This window comes from Panicum virgatum, chromosome 3K, assembly GCF_016808335.1.
Source record: "Panicum virgatum strain AP13 chromosome 3K, P.virgatum_v5, whole genome shotgun sequence".
Classification (NCBI taxonomy): Eukaryota; Viridiplantae; Streptophyta; class Magnoliopsida; order Poales; family Poaceae; genus Panicum; species Panicum virgatum.
Genome location: NC_053138.1, coordinates 8,900,228 through 8,916,888, shown reverse-complemented (window position 1 = coordinate 8,916,888; position 16,661 = coordinate 8,900,228). Strand labels below are relative to the sequence as shown.

The following is a 16,661-nucleotide window of genomic DNA, read 5'->3' as shown; positions in this document are numbered from 1 at the left end:
AATGCGTACCAAAAAGCTAACCATGGCCGCATACCATTTCCGTAAAAATTATTACAGCGAGGAGGCGTGAAGTAGTACGGCACGCCTGCTTCTTTCTTCAGTTTCAACGAACGCTGATGCTGGTCGTTCAGCCGTCCCCGTCTTGGACTTGGACGGCGGCGAACACTTAACCTGCTCATCAATATTCTTTGGCGACACTGGTCCGGTCAGGACATTCGTCTGCTGGCCCATTCACTCCTTCTCAGCAGTAAATTTTGACAAACTTGCACAAACAAATCGACAAGGCTGGACCAGATCACGCAGCCAGTAAATTCAGGAGCGTTCCAGGCAGCAGCAGCAGCTCTGAATCTCTGATCAGACCAGGAAGTAGTGGGCTTCACAGGTGGTTGAGGTCTCATGTTACCACTTGCCAGGCATGGCAGCCCCCATCTCGATGAATTCTCCCAAGACCTGGTTTCTCTCTCGATTAATCCGTGTGCTTGACTTTCCGAAAGGGAGACAGCAGGTTGATTACTGCTCTTTGTGACGCAAATGCGGCGGCTAATTAGTGTTGATTAGTTCTCCAATTTATGCAGAAGCAATCGGTGTTTTCTCAGTCAATATTGACTGACGTATGAGTTGTCTGACTTCTGCTTGCTTCGTTTCTGACTTTTACCATACGTAGCGATTACACGAAGGAAAATTCTTTGCGACTGTGATCGAGACGGTTGTGCTCTGAATATTTGGAGAAAACCAAGATCCAACATTTTCTGGATGTCTTACTACTTGCAATTTACAAACAGGAATCTCTCTTCCGATCCGAAGACTTACACATGGCAATCAAGTGTACGTTATCAGATCAACGAAAGTTCCATGACCAAAAAAAAGTCAAAACGCATCCCAAAAATAACGACGGATAATCGTTATCATCAATCATCCACACCTTCTACGGTTCTACCTGGCCTCTACCCCACTCACTGAGAGCTGGTTCAGCGAGAACGGCGACTTGTCCGAGCTCGACAGAAGAGACGTCGATCCTGAGCCGTCGCTCTTCGCGTTGGACCCCTTCACATCGATGAACGGGGGCTGTGTGGGCCGGGGAAGCACCTTGTCCCTGCCGCTAAGCATCTCAACCACCTTCCACATCGGCGGCCTCAGGTTCGGCGACGCCTGGGCGCAGAGCAGCCCGACGTGGAACACCTGCAGGGCTTCCTCCTCCGAGCACTGCTCGCGAAGGTTCGGGTCCAAGAGTTCAATCAGGGTCCCTGCGTTGTAGTGCTTCCATATCTGAAGAAAGAAAGACAGAGCAGTGACAGCTCTATCAGGTTTCCTGAAAATGCTGCAGTAGTAGGTAGCACTACTGCTTGACAGAATTTGTACCAGTGCCATGAGGGAAAGGCCTTCTGCCGATGAAGCCACCGAGTTGTGGTTCTTCCGACCGGTGACGATCTCGAGGACCAGCACGCCGTAGCTGTAGATATCGGCCTTCTCTGTCAGTTGCCCGTGCACGATGTACTCTGGAGCCATGTATCCACTGTGCAAGAGAAATGGAGTATGAGTGCCATTTCTTCAGACAAAATTTGGTCCATGTAGTATTTTTTTTTCTCCCTTCGTCGCATCGCCTGATCTTGCGATCATTTTATGATATCTTGAGGGGATCGAACTTACAAGGTCCCAGCCAGACCAGTGCTGAGGTGGCTCTGATCTTCCATGAAGTTCCTCGCCAGGCCGAAATCGGCGATCTTAGGCCTGAACCTCTCGTCCAGCAGTATGTTGCTGGCCTTGATGTCCCTGTGAATGATCCTGATCTCCGAAGCGTTGTGCAGGTAGGAAAGGCCCTCCGCCGTCCCGAGGATGATCTCGAACCTCCGCTCCCAATCCAGTGCGTTCTTCTTGAACGCGTCTGCATCGCCATCGCGAGCACGGAAGTTATTCAGAGATATGCACCCACACGTTTTCAGGTGCGGCGGAGATTCAGAGAAGGCTATTCAGGATTACCAAACAGGTAGTGGTCGAGGCTGGTGTTGCAGAGGTACTCGTAGACGAGGAGGCTCTCGGGGCCCTCGACGCTGCAGCCGAGCAGCTTCACCAGGTTCTTGTGCTGCACCTGGCTGACGAGCCGCACCTCGTTGAAGAACTGGTCCGCCCACTGCCGCGTGTTGAAGAAGAGCCGCTTCACCGCCACCTCCCGGCCGTCCGGCAGCACACCCTGCGCCACCATGCAGGTCAGAAACCAAAGCCGTCGTTGCAATCACAAACAATTCACAGGACTAGTAACAGCAGTAGTTGCAGACTTGCAGTACAGTAAATGTTCAGACAATTCACGAATCTGAACATTTTTCAGAAAGGTGTCAGCGTAGGATAATGTACTGACCTTGTAAACCGCCCCGTAGCCACCCTGGCCGAGCTTGTTGATCTGGTTGAACTCGTCGGTCGCCCGGCGCAGCTCCTGGTACTTGAAGCTGAGGTGCGACGCGGCGATGGCACGGATGATCTCGCCGGAGCCGTCCATGTCTGTGCAGTGTGGCCAATGGCATGGCGCAATGTCACTATGTCAGTTATCATAGGGATGTGGCATCAGGTGTCCAATGGCATGTTGCAGTTTACATACCGTCATGGAGATTGTCTCTTCTCGACCGCATTTTCGTCCAGACTAACGCTATGCCGATGACGGCCAGTGCAGAGAAGACCGAAGCGATGACGATGATAACTATGTGCCGTGCTGACATGAAAAACCAGAGGAAAAAAAAAGATGTTAAGCTCAGAAAAAAAAGATGTTAAGCTCATAATAACTTTGGAGGAAGTAATGTGATGTCCTTATCTACGGACTTTGCAGTTTAACCCAATGGATCTTTTCTATTTTCATTATACTCGCATATCCACACAACAAGCACATGATTTGTTGCCATCACTAAAATTCAGACACGGCACGCATCTCTGATCTTCCCCGTGAAACTTTTTGGACCAAGAACAGACCAGAAAGTCCAACAAAACGTCCTTTTTCCAGGAAGAAATAATGGGGGCACTTAATAATAATACAAAGAAATGTACTCACAGGATGATCCGCCGCCGCCGCTGGCGGCCTCCGCCGGCAGGTAGAACGGCCGCGTCGAGTACCTGACGACGCAGCCGGCGTTCAGGCCGTACCCCTCGGCGGCGCCCGGCAGGCACTGGCGGAGCACCCGGTCGCGCGCGCTCTCCACGCACGCCGCGCACGCGCTGGCGTTGAGCGATCTCCAGCACTGCGCCGCGGCGTACGCGCGCCCGGGCTCCGCGGACGCCGACGCGTAGTAGTAGTCCCTCGCGCCCGGCGCGGCCGCCGTGACGTTCCGCACCAGCGCCGCGGCGGCCGCCGCGAACGCGAACCCCGGCGCGGGCGCCCCGCCGCCGGCGGTGGAGTTGGAGCCGCACACCGCGGTGTCGCTGGCGTCGGTGGCGGCGGCGGCGAAGTTGTCGGCGCCGTAGCGGAGGAAGCAGCCGTCGAGGTAGATGCGGCCGGCGTCGGCCGGGAGGCAGTGGGGCAGCTTCACGCGGCTCTGCGCGTAGCAGAGCTGGCAGTCGGTCGGGGAGAGGTAGGCGAGGCACTGGCCGAGGCCGAAGACGGTGTTGTTGCCGGCGCCGGAGCCCGCGGCGCCGAAGCCGGAGCGCGTCACGTTCTGGTAGATCATCTCCAGGGTGGTGACGAAGCTGACGTCGAAGCCCTCCGGGTCCGGCGTCTGCGTGGCCCCGCACACCGTGGCCAGGATCGCCGGCGTGCCCTGTTCATCGGCGGCGGCGAGGAGGAGGAGGAGGAGGAGGAGGAGGAGGTGGGTCAGGACGGCCGCCGCCGCCGCCGGGAGCAAGGGGTGGAGGTGCGCACTTCCAGCTCGCCGCCGGGGCATGGCGCCGCGGTCGTCGTGTCGCGCCGAAGCAGCCGCCGCGCTCGTGCGACTGTTTCGTTCTGGGCTTCATTTTTGTACGAGTCGTGGCGCGTGCCCGTTCTGGGTTTGGACTTGGCTGTCTGAACTGGACGAAATAGCAGCTGGCTGGCTTCTTTGCACTGGCGTCAGAGAATGGATTTTTTCGGTTTGAATATTGGCGTAAGTAACGTGAACATCAAGTGTTAGGGTGGTGACGTTAGTCACTAACAAAATGGACCGCCCAAAATCAAGAATTGATCATCTACGCATCTAGAACATAGTCTTGTGTATGGACATTTCAAACGATTACATGGTCCAATGTATATTTTCTAGCTTGCGTAGTGTTGACTGTTGAACGTAATGGACAACATTCCGTGTTCGAACTTCGTTCAGTGGCGACATTTTGTCAGTTCCGCTGCAAAAAGAATGTTAAGCATACGTAAATAATTACAGTATCATATTTTATTTTTATACAATATAGGATATCTACTAACATAATACTGTATTGCGTATGAGGGGTTTCTTAACCCCAGTGTCCTAAAACAAGAAATTGCTTTTATTTTTTATGCTTTCCGTAATAATTGTTTGCATTAATCTATTCTATGTGCTAAACAGTTTTTTTTAAGGTACTATGTGCTAAACAGTTGTGCACTGTTCATCAAGCTTAGATCTCACCACGGCGGCGCTGACATTGGGCGAGGCGAGATTAATGGCAACCGGCCGGCCAGCGAACTCTGGCGACCCCTGACGTCGACGCCGGCCGCCTAGTCGATACGCGTGGCACGGGCAGTGCAGCTCCGCGACCGCCACCACACTTGGCGTCGTCGATCCCCTGCCGACGCGCGGCGGCTACCCTGATTCGTGTGGCCGGCATCGCGCCAGCACCCGGCCACGCGCACCGGCCCCTCACCGGTCGCCGACTCGCCGCGCCGGCGGCCACAGGCGGCGATGTGCTACTGCTACATGCCTACATCAAAAAGGATTGCAGTGGGGGTCGAAGGGTCATGTATTGTATATGTCATCATCGGCTGATCTTTTTGGTTGTTGCGCGCTGCACAAAATTAACTTGAGTCCGAGGCTCCGAGCTCATTTTGGAGGCACCGGTTTTGAATTCAAATTCCGTACTCAAATATGAGGCAGTACAAATTTGCGTGCAATGTCCGCGCAGGAGCCAGCAACACACCAGTGTCTAGCGCGCTGGTGACAATGAAATCAGATGGGTGCAACCCAAGTGGAAATGGCACAAAGATCGAAAATAGTTAAAAAATCATCCAAAACATACTTTGAATTCTTCTTTTAAAAAAAATCAAGACGGGCACACCCATACTTTATCTATGGTTATGTTTTGTTGCAAAGTCTGACATTCAAAGTTGCCTCTAAAATTATACAAAAATGGTGAATTTAGGTCTCGTTTGGTTTTTTAAGTTACTGACACATCGAATATTTGGATGTCAATTCGAATGTTCAGATGCCAAATAAATATAAAACTAATTGCATAAGTTGCAATTAGCGCTCTAGACGAATCTATTAAGTATAATTAATACACATTTAGTGGATCTTAGCTGGGCTTCTGACCAGAATCAGGTATGGGGCCTAGTTAACTAGCTACTTCTCCCCCTGGCTCTCTCTTTCCGTTGTATCTCTAAACTACTTGGATTTCTGTTATTGTAATGGGAATGGGGTGTGACCTCGATTAAAAAAAACACAGTTAGCGGATGGTTACAGTAGCAATCAGTGGTCAAATTATAAACTAATTAGACTTAATAGATTCATCTCATGATTAAGTCACGACTTATAAAATTAGTTTTGTAATAAGTCTATGTTCTAATTGGTGTGGAAACATACAATGTGACGGGACGGAAAAAAACCAAACGTGTGCTTATCAAACTCCACGGTTTTTTGTTTGTTTGCTCAAACTCAAATTGTGGGTGACGCGTATTTGTAAAGACTGGCCCAGGCCCAGGACTAGAGAGAAACCTTTGGGCTTAAAATTCACATGCCTAAAGCCCACATCCCGAAACCACCACCAGCAAACCGCAGCAGCAAGCAGAGCTCTTCTCCCCCGACGGACGACGGCTCGACTCCGCTAGAGTCTCTAGAGCCTTCCGGAAGCCGCGCCTCCACCTCCCTTCGCCGTTCCCCGTGCGGCGGCGCGGGATCCGCCCTGAGGGAGAAGGGCGTCCCCCTCACGTAATGCTTCCCCGCGATGTTTTTCTTCATCTTGATGCTTGCTTCTGACCGCTGGGCGCTTCCGTCCGTTCTCGCCCCTCTTAAGATATATGAGCCCTCCTTTGATTTTCGGTTGTTTGGTGTGGATTTTCAGGGGCTGCTCGGATAACCTAACACGCAGGATTGGGCTGCGATTTTTGAGCAAGAGGCGGCGCCGATATGGTAAGAACCCTCGTAGACGGCCACCACCTCAGTAGGCTAGTGTGAAACTCTGCTGCTCTCAAGCAATATGGTTAGATAGTTAGTGGAATCCTCTTTCTGCGCCAATGCGGATTTAAAATCGACTGCTTTTTGAAATTTGGGGATACTGCAGAATATTTAGTTGATCAGAATGCCGAGATTTATTGGTGAATAACTGAATTTAGCTTAGGCTGTAGTTCATGAGCTTATTTCCTATGTGATTGCCTGAAATGGCGTGTGTCCAAAATCTCAACTTATACCTGTAGCTAGTTCTTTGAAACGTCAAATTATCTTGCTCCCTCCATCTTTGATTCTTTGTTGACTTGGACACGTGGTAGCTTTAGCTTAGCACTCCTGTTTTTTATAACTCTGGCTTAAAATTAAGAACAACCCTACAGGAGTATAAGGCGAGATCAAATGGGACTTCGGGAACTTCCGCTGGAAGTTTTGGCGGTCTGTGCAGTATGAAGTATTCAAGCTACTTAAACGATGAACCAATGCCTGATGCTGCGTCAGAAAAGGAGCAGGTTGGGACAAGTGTCGACTCTCTGCCATTTCTGCTTGAGGCTGTGGCAGAGACAAGCTTTGGTGAAGCTTAACCTGTTGTTTCCTGTGTTTTGTTTCCAGGGAAATGAATATTTCAAACAGAAGAAGTTTGCTGAAGCAATCGAGTGCTACTCCAGAAGTATTGGGTTGTCTCCTACAGCAGTTGCTTTTGCAAATAGAGCTATGGCATATCTTAAACTAAGAAGGCAAGTTATTCGGAGACTGTATGCATTCACTTCAGCTTATATTTATTCATTTTCTATGCTTTTTCTGCAAGTAGTTCACCTCAGTTGAATCTGGAACCTTTATTTTGGTTGGCATCATCAATTTAAGACTGTTGAATAGGGCATATTTTGTTTACGCTTGCTTATGATATATTTCATACTCTTACCAATCTGTCGTGGAACCTGGAAGTTGTATTTCCCAAAAGTTGATGTCTAGTGAGGTCTTATACTAGAAATTCATCAGATTCAAGGAGGCAGAGGACGATTGCACTGAAGCTCTGAATCTGGATGATCGATATATTAAAGCATACTCACGGAGAATTACAGCACGGAAAGAACTTGGGAAGTTTAAGGAAGCAATGGATGGTATCCACACTCTGACCCTCCTTTCTTTCTTTTTAAATTTTTTTGTTGTCTGTATATATGAACATTGACCACTATTGTACATCGATTATGTGTATAGATGCTGAATTTGCCATCAGTCTTGAGCCAACCAATCCAGAGCTAAGGAAGCAGTATTCTGAGATAAAAGCTTTGCACACGGAGGTGAAGAAACTCTACTTCAGAAAATCTTCACCTTATGTTTTGTTAATAGTTTAGCATTCTGGCAATGTACTAGTCTTTTATTATAAATTCTCAATATTTCCATTTGAGTTATGATGTTGAAATATTTGGCTTTTTAAGTTGCATGAATGTATGATTATTTGGTGGCAGCACCATGTGGATAATATCTGCAGAGATTATAAATATTTTTGCCCCCTCAAGAACACTGATGGGCCTATTAATTCTGCAGAAGTTGGCTAAAAAAACCCAGGTTCCAGCTAAACGTGCAGTTTGTGGATTTGACAAACCTGCTGATAAAAAGGAAATCACTTCTCATCCGCCGACTATCTCCCAGAAGGTAGGCTCAGCTGCAATACAGTCCCATAGTACTTAAGTAGTTTTTGTGTATGGATGATTCATATATTTAATGGTATCAGTTGAAATGTTGAATACAGTTTGCTTGGAAGTAAAATCATGGCTTTCATTGCCTAAAAACCTTGAACATGACATGACATGGCTTTACTCATTTAAACTAGCGTTTTGCCGTTTTCTCTGCTCCTTGGCCACCTTGGGTAGATGGTTGCATTCCTCAGTAGGTCTGTCTAAGGCTTTGGCCAACCAATTTCAGCCTATTTTGCTGGACATATATACCTGATGTCTGGATCTGACTCTACAGGACAGTTTCATGGAAGTTGATTTGCCTATTAGAGCTGCAGTGGATATCAAAGAGAGTGCTGGTGGCAGGTCTAAAGGAGGGTCTGGAGCAATCATCAATGAGAATATCATGCAGGTCTTTATTTTTACAGCTTTTCTGACTATTATACTATCCATGTTTATTTCTGTCTTGGCACTTGTTGAAGTCGTGCCATGGCAAGTTAGAATTCACCTATTTGTATAATAGTATGTAGTAGCTATGTCATTTGGGTAGTTTTTCTTGCAATTTTTTTAAGATGCAGTATGTGCATTTTTCTACTTTGCTTGAAAAAAAAAATCTGTCTTCTTGGATAAGGAAATAGCTTGCCATGCATATGCATTTATAACTTATGATGTGGGTGGATGGAAAACCTGAAGGAGCAGGTAGAGCTGTAGGGGCAACCCTGCCTCTACCCACTGCAAGATGAAACTACACACCTGAGAACTGGGTACTCTAGAGTTCTGTATGGAGGTTTATGCTTGTGGTTTAACAGTTTAAGAGTATTGATGTTTCTTTATGCCACATGTCATATGCTTGATGCAGCAGTCTCGGAATGCTAATCAGAAGCCTGGGCCAGAAGCTTCAATTCAAGAGCTTGCATCGCGAGCTGCTTCACGGTATATGGCAAGCACTGCAAAAAGCGTCAAGATACCGAAGACAGCTTATGACTTTGAGGTTTCTTGGAGAGCTCTTTCTGATGACACTGCTCAGCAAATACAGTTGTTAAAGGTTTAATTCCAGCTCTTTCTTTTCTACCGCGCCATTGCTTATCAAATCTTGCTGTCTAATTTCCTGCCAATGTTTTGCAAGCAGTCAATTCCACCTGCAAGTCTACCAGAGATTTTCAAGAACGCACTTTCTGCTCCTTTTCTCATTGACATCGTGAAGTGTTCAGCCTCAATTTTCCGGTGTGCTCACTTTTTATGTCCTTTTGCATGATGCCAATCTGGGATCATGGCTGATATAATTTGTACATATTACATACTCAGGGATGATGCAGCGTTAGCTGTGAGCATTTTGGAGAATTTGGCAAAAGTTCCACGCTTTGACTTGATAATCATGTGCCTTTCATCCATGCACAAATCTGGTGAGTTGAACTCGTGCCTCTAAATTTGTTTTCTTTTCCCCATTATGGTTGGCTAGAACTTATACTGTTCAAAGACTGGTAAACCATAAGAGGAATGGGTGGATAAGCTAACTGGGGAGTGGGAAGTAATTTGATATGCTTGTGTTGTTTTTGTGAGATGATAAAAGCGCAGAAGACAACTTGTTTCTTATTGCCCAATAGTTGGACAATATATTTTGGGCAACTCTTCTAATTGACGCTTTCATTTTTTTTTCATCAGAACTGAGGAAGATATGGGATCAAGTATTCTTTGCTGAAAAAGCATCAGCTGATCAGGTGGAAGTTCTTAGGCAGCTGCGAGGCAGATATATTCAGGGAGGATGGCAGGATAACATGTTCACTTCAAGCTAATGATGATGTAAAGACAAAACATTAGAAACCTTGTACACCCTTCTCTTGATTGCCGTCAAATGTTAGCAGCAAATGGTTGTGAGATTCTCGTCTACCTGGATGCACGCTCCCCAGTTGCAGTGAATGGCCGAATCATTTAGTTTAGGAACATATGCTCGCAGCAAGTAGTTCTTTGTACCTGGCGGAGATGGAACGAATGTATGTATGCTCATGTTGCTTCGGAACCTCTTACGTACTACTATCTGATTATATATCGCCATAAACACTTTACTGATCAGATAGATTATCTTAAATGTCGTGCATTTAGAAATGGAGAGTTGCAACAACGATTCTCCTGGGTATGTAGGATCATGTATGATGTATGTTATGAGTTTAGGACGTCATCGTTAGCTTGTTCCTTTGCCAGTGACTCGCCGTTATTGCATCTCTTCAAATTTTGTAATGCCATTTTATCTCGTTTATGGGCTTGATTCTGCCACGGGCCTGCATGTATGTGATGACGAGGGATGGATGAAAATAATACACCTGAAACTGCTGCAGTCTGGATGCATGCATCACTAGGAACACGCAGTGTTTCAGATGTTTCCGATGCACAAAGCAGTGTGAGTTTCTAACGACCCTTTGTGCACAATTGCCAGCACACTCACCTGGAGACCGTGGACCTTAATCTTCAGAAACAATGTAAGCACCAAAGACCAACAATGCAAACGAGTGACCAATCAAATCAGAGTAGAAAGGAACAGCAATTCAGGATGTCACTGGCGCCGATGCCGAAGCGCACCCCACCTTGTGCAGGAGGCTGTCGTCCTCGGCCCTGTAGGGATGGCAATTTTAGCTGACGGGTGAGGGTATGAGTATGAAATTTTATCCACGGGTACGAGTACGGATACAGAATTTTATCTGCGGATAAAATATGGGTAAAAATTTTTACCCGCAGGGACCCAACGGGTGCCCGAAATACAATAATTATAATCTAGTGAACTCATGTATTCTCAAATTTTATATCTCATTTTAGCCCTGCTAATGGGTTGGATTGAAATAGGTTTTATGGTGTGAGTTTTAATGTAGAGTGTGTTTGGATGGGTTAATATGGGTTGTATTAGTTAATGTGGTGGGACGGGATGGGTTCTATATAAATGCGGGTTGGTGCGGGTTGGGATGGGTTGAAACGGATATTCTATGCAAAGCAGTATAACTGTATATAAATGTGAGTCCCACAATGAGAGTTGGACACTAAAATTAAAAACAACACATTCACACCATAAAATTTTATCGAAATTGACTGAAATTTGTTGGAGATAACTCAGTATGACTGGCAGCTACTCTGTGTAAAGTAGTGTGGTTAGAACTACACGTGGGCCCACGTCAAGAGTCGGACCCTAAAAATAAAACCTCATGTTCACATTATAAAATTTTATCAAAATTGATTGAAATTTGTTGGAAATGACTTAATATGACTGGCAGCTACTTTGTGTAATCTGTGTGGCTGGAACTACATGTGGGCTCCGCGTTAAGAGCCGGACCCTGGAAATAAAACCTCACGTTCACATTATAAAATTTTATTCAAATTGACTGAAATTTGTTGGAGATGACATAGCATGACTGGCAGCTACTCGGTGCAAAGCTAGGTGGCTAGAACTACATGTGGGCCTGTAACACCCCAGGTGTTAATTATCAGTAATTAGGATTTATCATGTGTTTAACTTCATCATTAACACTAACTGTGCAATCATAAAATCATTTAATTTTATTTTTGCTAGTTGTTAACACATGAAATGATGACTAGTTCTCTAATCCAATGAAAAATGTTTTGAAGATAACTTTTAAATTCTTGCTCAAACGAGCTTTTGCCCAAAACCAAGGTTATAGGCTTTCGAATGACAAACAACTTTCATGTTCAAAGTTTTTTGAGTTACCACACAAAAATGGGAGAAAAATTTAAATTCCGAAGTGTATAGGATATTTTTTCAAATGCACTCAAGTTTAAAAATTTTATCTTTCAAATTAAGCTTCAAATGAATTTGTGCCTGAAACGAAAGTTGTAGTATTTGAAATTTTGAACAACTTTCATATTTAAAAGTTTTTCTTTTGAAGCCAAAAAGAAGGAGAAAAACTGAATTTACCAATTGCATTTTGAACTTCAGTTTATTTACGAAACTGCCCCATGTCCCTCTCTCCCCTTTCCTCCCTCTCTGTTTCTCGCCGTGACGGCGTTCGCCGCCGGCGTCGACGCCCGGCCGCCCCACGCGTCGTGCCCCTGTCAAACCCGCCCTGCGCGCCTCTGGTTTCGTCCGAAACCGCTCCTTGCTGTCACCTCGCGCGGCTGCCACGCGCTCCTGCCGTCCTCCGCCTCTGCCGCGCCGTCGCCGCTCTCGACGTCTGGGCCAACACACGTCGCCCGTCGATCCATTCCGCCGCCGTTCAAGTCGTCCTCATCCGTTTCCGAGCCAAATCCATTTTGGCTCTCCACTCTCGTTCCTCAGAGCCCGAGCTTCCTTTCCTCTGTGCCAGAGCGAGCCTCGCCGCCCGCCATGGCCGCCGCCCCGCCGAGCTCGCCGCAGGGCTCCTTCTTCCAGCCTCCCTCGACCCTGACCAACCCCGGGAACAGGATCCCCGCCTCCCAGCGAACCTCCCGAGCCCCGACGCCACCACCCAGGGCCATCGGCCGGCCGCCGCCGCGCCCTATGGCCGCCGACCGCCCTGCTCCATGGCATCGCCGTTCCACCCACACACGGCCCTGATTTGGCACCCCAGCTAGCTTCCTCACCTCCCACTGAACCTCCCGGACCCAACCGCCCCATCACAATGCCGCCGGAGCGCCGCCACCACGGAGCAGAGCTCCCGCCCCGCCCCCTTCCGCGGCGAGCCCGCCTCCAGTCGTCCTAGCCCGCGCCGAGTGCACCAGAGGTAGCCCACGACCCCCTCTTGCTCCTCCGCCCCGGGCCCTCGCCGCCGGCGAGCTCCCTCGCCGGGAAACGGCGGCGCCGCCCTCCCTGTCGCCCTCCCCTTTCCCGTCCGGCCAAGGGTCTGGATGCAAGGAATTAAAAGTTTCCAGGGGCCTGTTTGCAGAGTTCTTTTTCCTTTTTAGTTTTAAAAATAGTGAACTTCTAAATTCAATTAAAAATCATAGAAATTTATGCAGTGGCCTAATCTTTGTATGTGTAATCCACTGTAAAAATTTTAGGTGCTGGTGCTATGCACTTTTGTGTAAATCTAATCATGTTTAGTTTAACTTGCTAGGGTTAAAATAAATACTTTCTATCATTAATAAATATTGGAAAAATTTTGTGGCATGCTTTATCAAAATCATGTTATTTTGATAAATTCTTGTTTCTGGATCACATCTGTAAGTTAGGTCCTTGCTTTTAATTTGTTCCTAGCTATGTTCTTTTCTTTTATAGGTGTTGCTAGTTAATTCCTTCATGCATGTGAACTCCTGTTTTAGTCATTCTAATCTTGTAGGCCCAGGTTGATGCTTATTGTAGGTACCTTGCCTAGGGTTGCTTGATAGTAATTTCTTTTAGGTCCATAATTTAATCCATATTGCTTTAAGGCTGTGTTTAATCCTCTGAAGCAAGTTTAGTAACTGTTGTTTGGAGGAAACACTTCAGGCTAAAATAAATTGAATGAACTTTTGTGTTGCAACACCAACCCTTTTGCCTTTTGAGTTTGTTTGTTGTGTTTACTCGATAAATGATTGCACAGTCATGTCTTTCCTTTAATTGCATTGCATTTGCATCGTTGCATATCATCTAGGTACGCTAAATGTGCGACACGTGGAACCGGAGGGCAATGTTGAAGCCGAGCCAGAAGATGGTGCACGGGTGGACCAATCCAGAAGACGGAAGGACCGACTGGAGTGCATGCTTGGACTGGGCTGATGTCAAGCCGGTGCAAGACTACAAGCTAACTAACTGACTTTGTGTCAAACCCAGGCAAGCCCCGGAGCATAACCCCTAATTTGAGTATTCAATGTTTATTTAAGTATTTGTGCATTTACGTTTTTAGGAGTTGTATGGAAACCTAGTATGCATGTTTCTCCCTAGGTACCTATGAGTCTATACTAGTATACAGGTGTCGTTAGTATTGCCATGCTTAACTAGGATCCGGTAGAAGTCGAGTGATTGCTGTCACTCGCGAGTTATAGGTTTTTGTTACTTATGGAAAAGTGGCTTGAGAATGAATTTGTGAGGAAAGAAAAATGGAAACTGGACGGAGAGGAATTGGATTACGAATATGGAATGTTTGGAAAGTGGACCTCCACCTGTGTCGATTGAGGACCGTACCGTTGTTGGCCCTGATGACCGAGGATTGAACAGTACTAACCACATACCGGAAGTAGGAGGTAGTCGAAACCGGTAAACTGTGTACCACTTTATGATGATACTTTGAATTCCGTCCTGCTACGCTGGGCGTGGGATGATGACGGGTGTTGGATTGGATGTCGCCTCCGGGTTCTCCGGGAGTTCACCGTGAGGGGCCTTCACCTGGGTTTTAGCAGGCGCGGTTCAGAAGTCGTGGTAATGATGGAAACAGCTGACGCGTGTGGCCTGGCGTGGTTTGCATGTGTCGTGTGAGTTAGGTCCACCTTGCAAGGTTAAATCGGATCGATTCGCCGTGACTCGCGGATATGAGAGCCTTGGTCACTGCGTCATATCGTAGTAAAGATGTGGAATAAGAATTGAAAGACGAGGATGGAATATATGTTTATGGTACTCTTGGAAAAAGATAATGTGATCAACCATGCGTGCTCTAGATATTCAGACAAACCTAGTTGGTATTTATATGATAAATTTGAGCTAAAATATTGAAAGTAAGGATCCATTATTAGTAGCTTTTGAGCAAAATAACTCCAGAGCCAAAAAGCTTTGCATGTTTAGGAGTCGGCTAAGTATATACCACTAGTCGGGTAAGCCTTACTGAGTATTAGTATACTCAGGGTTTGTTGTTATCCTGTTTTCATCGTAGTTATCATTGTTTTTCTAAACTAAACTTCTATTTAATTTCTGCTGCATTTTGAACTCTGATATTTTATGTAAATTTGTTTGCAAAACTCCGCATTGTAAATTAAATTTGAGAACTTTTATCTGCTTGTAATCATCTGTGCTCGTCTTCGTGCGCGACTTCCAGTGTTTTCGACCCTTAACCCAACAGGCTGCCGGATTACACCGTTTTAAGTGCATGTTTACTTGATTAACATTTAAGATGATAGTTAGCGCACTTAAGCCGGTTTAATTTGGGCGGTTCTGTCACAGCTGGTATCAGAACCGAAATGCACTGGGGATGATTACTTGCATGCTTAATTTTGTTTAAAACTGGTATTTAACTAGCAAATTTGTGGTTTTGAAAAGTTGACGTTAGATGCGTTAAGGAATAAGATAGATAGCTCGTATGCCCTATTCAGATTTTATTAGTCATGACGGCATCTATGTATCTATTTTATTCCAGCACTTCCAGTACTTTACTTTCTGTTAAACTTACTTTCTGGCACCACCAATATTTAATATCTGTAACGACGCACCTACGCTCAGGTAAGTAAGGTAAGCATTCTTGGTAGTCCTTTAGAATAGCCCACGTGTTTCATACGTGCGCGGGTCCCGTATGGTGAGCATACGAGGAGGTGATAAGGCTCAATTCAAACGAGCCTGTCGCTATCTGCCGCCTGATATGGAGTGCGGATTTCCCACCGTGTGATTGTAATCACGACCATCTCGTAAGCCAATGTTACGAGGTGAAGACCTGTTATGTGGTTAGACATAACCGTGTACCTTGGGACACGTGTACCCTTGGGTGTCCCGTAAGGCGATTTGTACGGGAAGTGAATACGTTGCCCCGGTAACGTATGAAGCGCTGCCCATTCAGCGTCGAACGTTTGGGTGCCATCTCTATAGTGGATGGTAATGTATGTGTGAATATGTAGGAAACTGCATATGCGTTACCCGTGTGGCGTAGGACACATGGGGACCGTTCGTGTGTGCTGGCACGAAGGGTCCAGAAATGGAATTGTATATCTCTTTATATCTTGTGTTTGTCTGCAGGTACGCTAACCACGTTACGTAAGCTTTGAACGTAAGAACGACTAGTATATATAGGGAGAGTATGTATTGTGCCACCGGTTGTCCCCGTATGCCTAGTTATTAGCAATTATTTTGTGAGGAACGATAGAACGTGCATGCATCATAACATATCTTGAGTTTGTGTGAGTGTCATGCTTGTTGCGTCGGTTTACCGAAATGTGTTGCTTGTACCTAATTCTCCACCTAGATTTTGTGTTGTCAGTAGTGAGACCCATGCAATCTGCTAGTCTGACCTTGGTTGAGGAGATCTTCCTCAGTGGCTTTGGATCATGTGAGAAACTTTCCAGTAAATCATAGCTTGTCATTCAAGTCAACCTCTTGATCCATGTCTTGGACCTATTCCAACAAAACCACTGTTACTTTTTGTGGCTAAGCCTTGAATTTGCCAACAAAGTCCTTCAATCCATCGTTCAATGACCGGCCTATCATTGATGTCGTAATCTATATTGTTGGCTATTTTGATTCTAACACCGGAACCTTGTACACTCCATTCTTGCTCAGTAGTTTTGGATAAATTAAAAAGGTTCATGACAAAATAACTTTTGGAATATAGTCATTGCAACAATCATGCATCACGTCATTGGTCAGTGCATGGTGTTGCATCATCGTCGAGAATCCATAGATTGACTAACGGGAATGCGTTCGAGTGTAACATCGTGGGTTGTCTTGGGTTTCCTCTAACCTATCTTGCCTCTTCTGGCCTGTTGGGTTGCTACTCTTGATTTCTCTTGTGGTGGTGTTTAATCACATGACCATGATGCCGCGACGGAACCTAGAGCCTCATGTGTGCTGCAGCCACATGATTGAGCCACT

General features: G+C 46.4%; 2 protein-coding genes across 5 annotated transcripts; one reads left to right on the top strand and one right to left on the bottom strand.

Annotated features, from left to right (window-relative positions):
- Positions 1 to 710: 710 nt before the first annotated feature.
- Positions 711 to 3,963, bottom strand: LOC120697349 (cysteine-rich receptor-like protein kinase 2). The gene is made up of 7 exons (XM_039980531.1): positions 3,035 to 3,963; positions 2,591 to 2,701; positions 2,354 to 2,493; positions 1,978 to 2,188; positions 1,648 to 1,882; positions 1,360 to 1,513; positions 711 to 1,266 (listed from the first exon to the last, which is right to left on the bottom strand). Exons 1-7 carry the CDS (start codon positions 3,858 to 3,860, stop codon positions 934 to 936), a joined length of 2,010 nt encoding a protein of 669 aa, XP_039836465.1. The 5' UTR covers positions 3,861 to 3,963; the 3' UTR covers positions 711 to 933.
- A 1,896-nt stretch (positions 3,964 to 5,859) lies between these two features.
- On the top strand, positions 5,860 to 10,064 carry LOC120697348 (RNA polymerase II-associated protein 3-like). 4 transcript variants are annotated; one of them, XM_039980528.1, is made up of 12 exons: positions 5,860 to 6,068; positions 6,202 to 6,269; positions 6,678 to 6,814; positions 6,915 to 7,039; positions 7,302 to 7,423; positions 7,521 to 7,603; positions 7,851 to 7,958; positions 8,277 to 8,390; positions 8,841 to 9,023; positions 9,108 to 9,202; positions 9,284 to 9,381; positions 9,641 to 10,064. In XM_039980528.1, the coding sequence occupies exons 1-12, from the start codon at positions 5,875 to 5,877 to the stop codon at positions 9,769 to 9,771; spliced, it is 1,458 nt and encodes a 485-aa protein (XP_039836462.1). In that variant the 5' UTR covers positions 5,860 to 5,874; the 3' UTR covers positions 9,772 to 10,064. The 4 variants fall into 4 exon arrangements, with proteins under 4 accessions (XP_039836462.1, XP_039836460.1, XP_039836463.1 ...); XM_039980526.1 differs by having other exon boundaries at positions 8,838 to 9,023; XM_039980530.1 differs by having other exon boundaries at positions 5,901 to 6,068; positions 6,686 to 6,814; positions 8,838 to 9,023.
- Positions 10,065 to 16,661: the final 6,597 nt, after the last annotated feature.

Excerpts from the sequence above, each read along its gene's own strand:
- LOC120697348 (XM_039980526.1), top strand. The coding sequence starts at position 5,875 with ATGCCTAAAGCCCACATCCCGAAACCACCACCAGCAAACCGCAGCAGC. Across the intron at positions 8,391-8,837 it reads TCAATGAGAATATCATGCAG|CAGTCTCGGAATGCTAATCA; the intron begins GTCTTTATTTTT and ends TGCTTGATGCAG. Across the intron at positions 9,382-9,640 it reads TTCATCCATGCACAAATCTG|AACTGAGGAAGATATGGGAT; the intron begins GTGAGTTGAACT and ends TTTTTTCATCAG.
- LOC120697349 (XM_039980531.1), bottom strand. The coding sequence starts at position 3,860 with ATGCCCCGGCGGCGAGCTGGAAGTGCGCACCTCCACCCCTTGCTCCCG. Across the intron at positions 1,514-1,647 it reads ACTGGTCTGGCTGGGACCTT|TGGATACATGGCTCCAGAGT; the intron begins GTAAGTTCGATC and ends TCTCTTGCACAG. Across the intron at positions 1,267-1,359 it reads GCCTTTCCCTCATGGCACTG|ATATGGAAGCACTACAACGC; the intron begins GTACAAATTCTG and ends TTCTTTCTTCAG.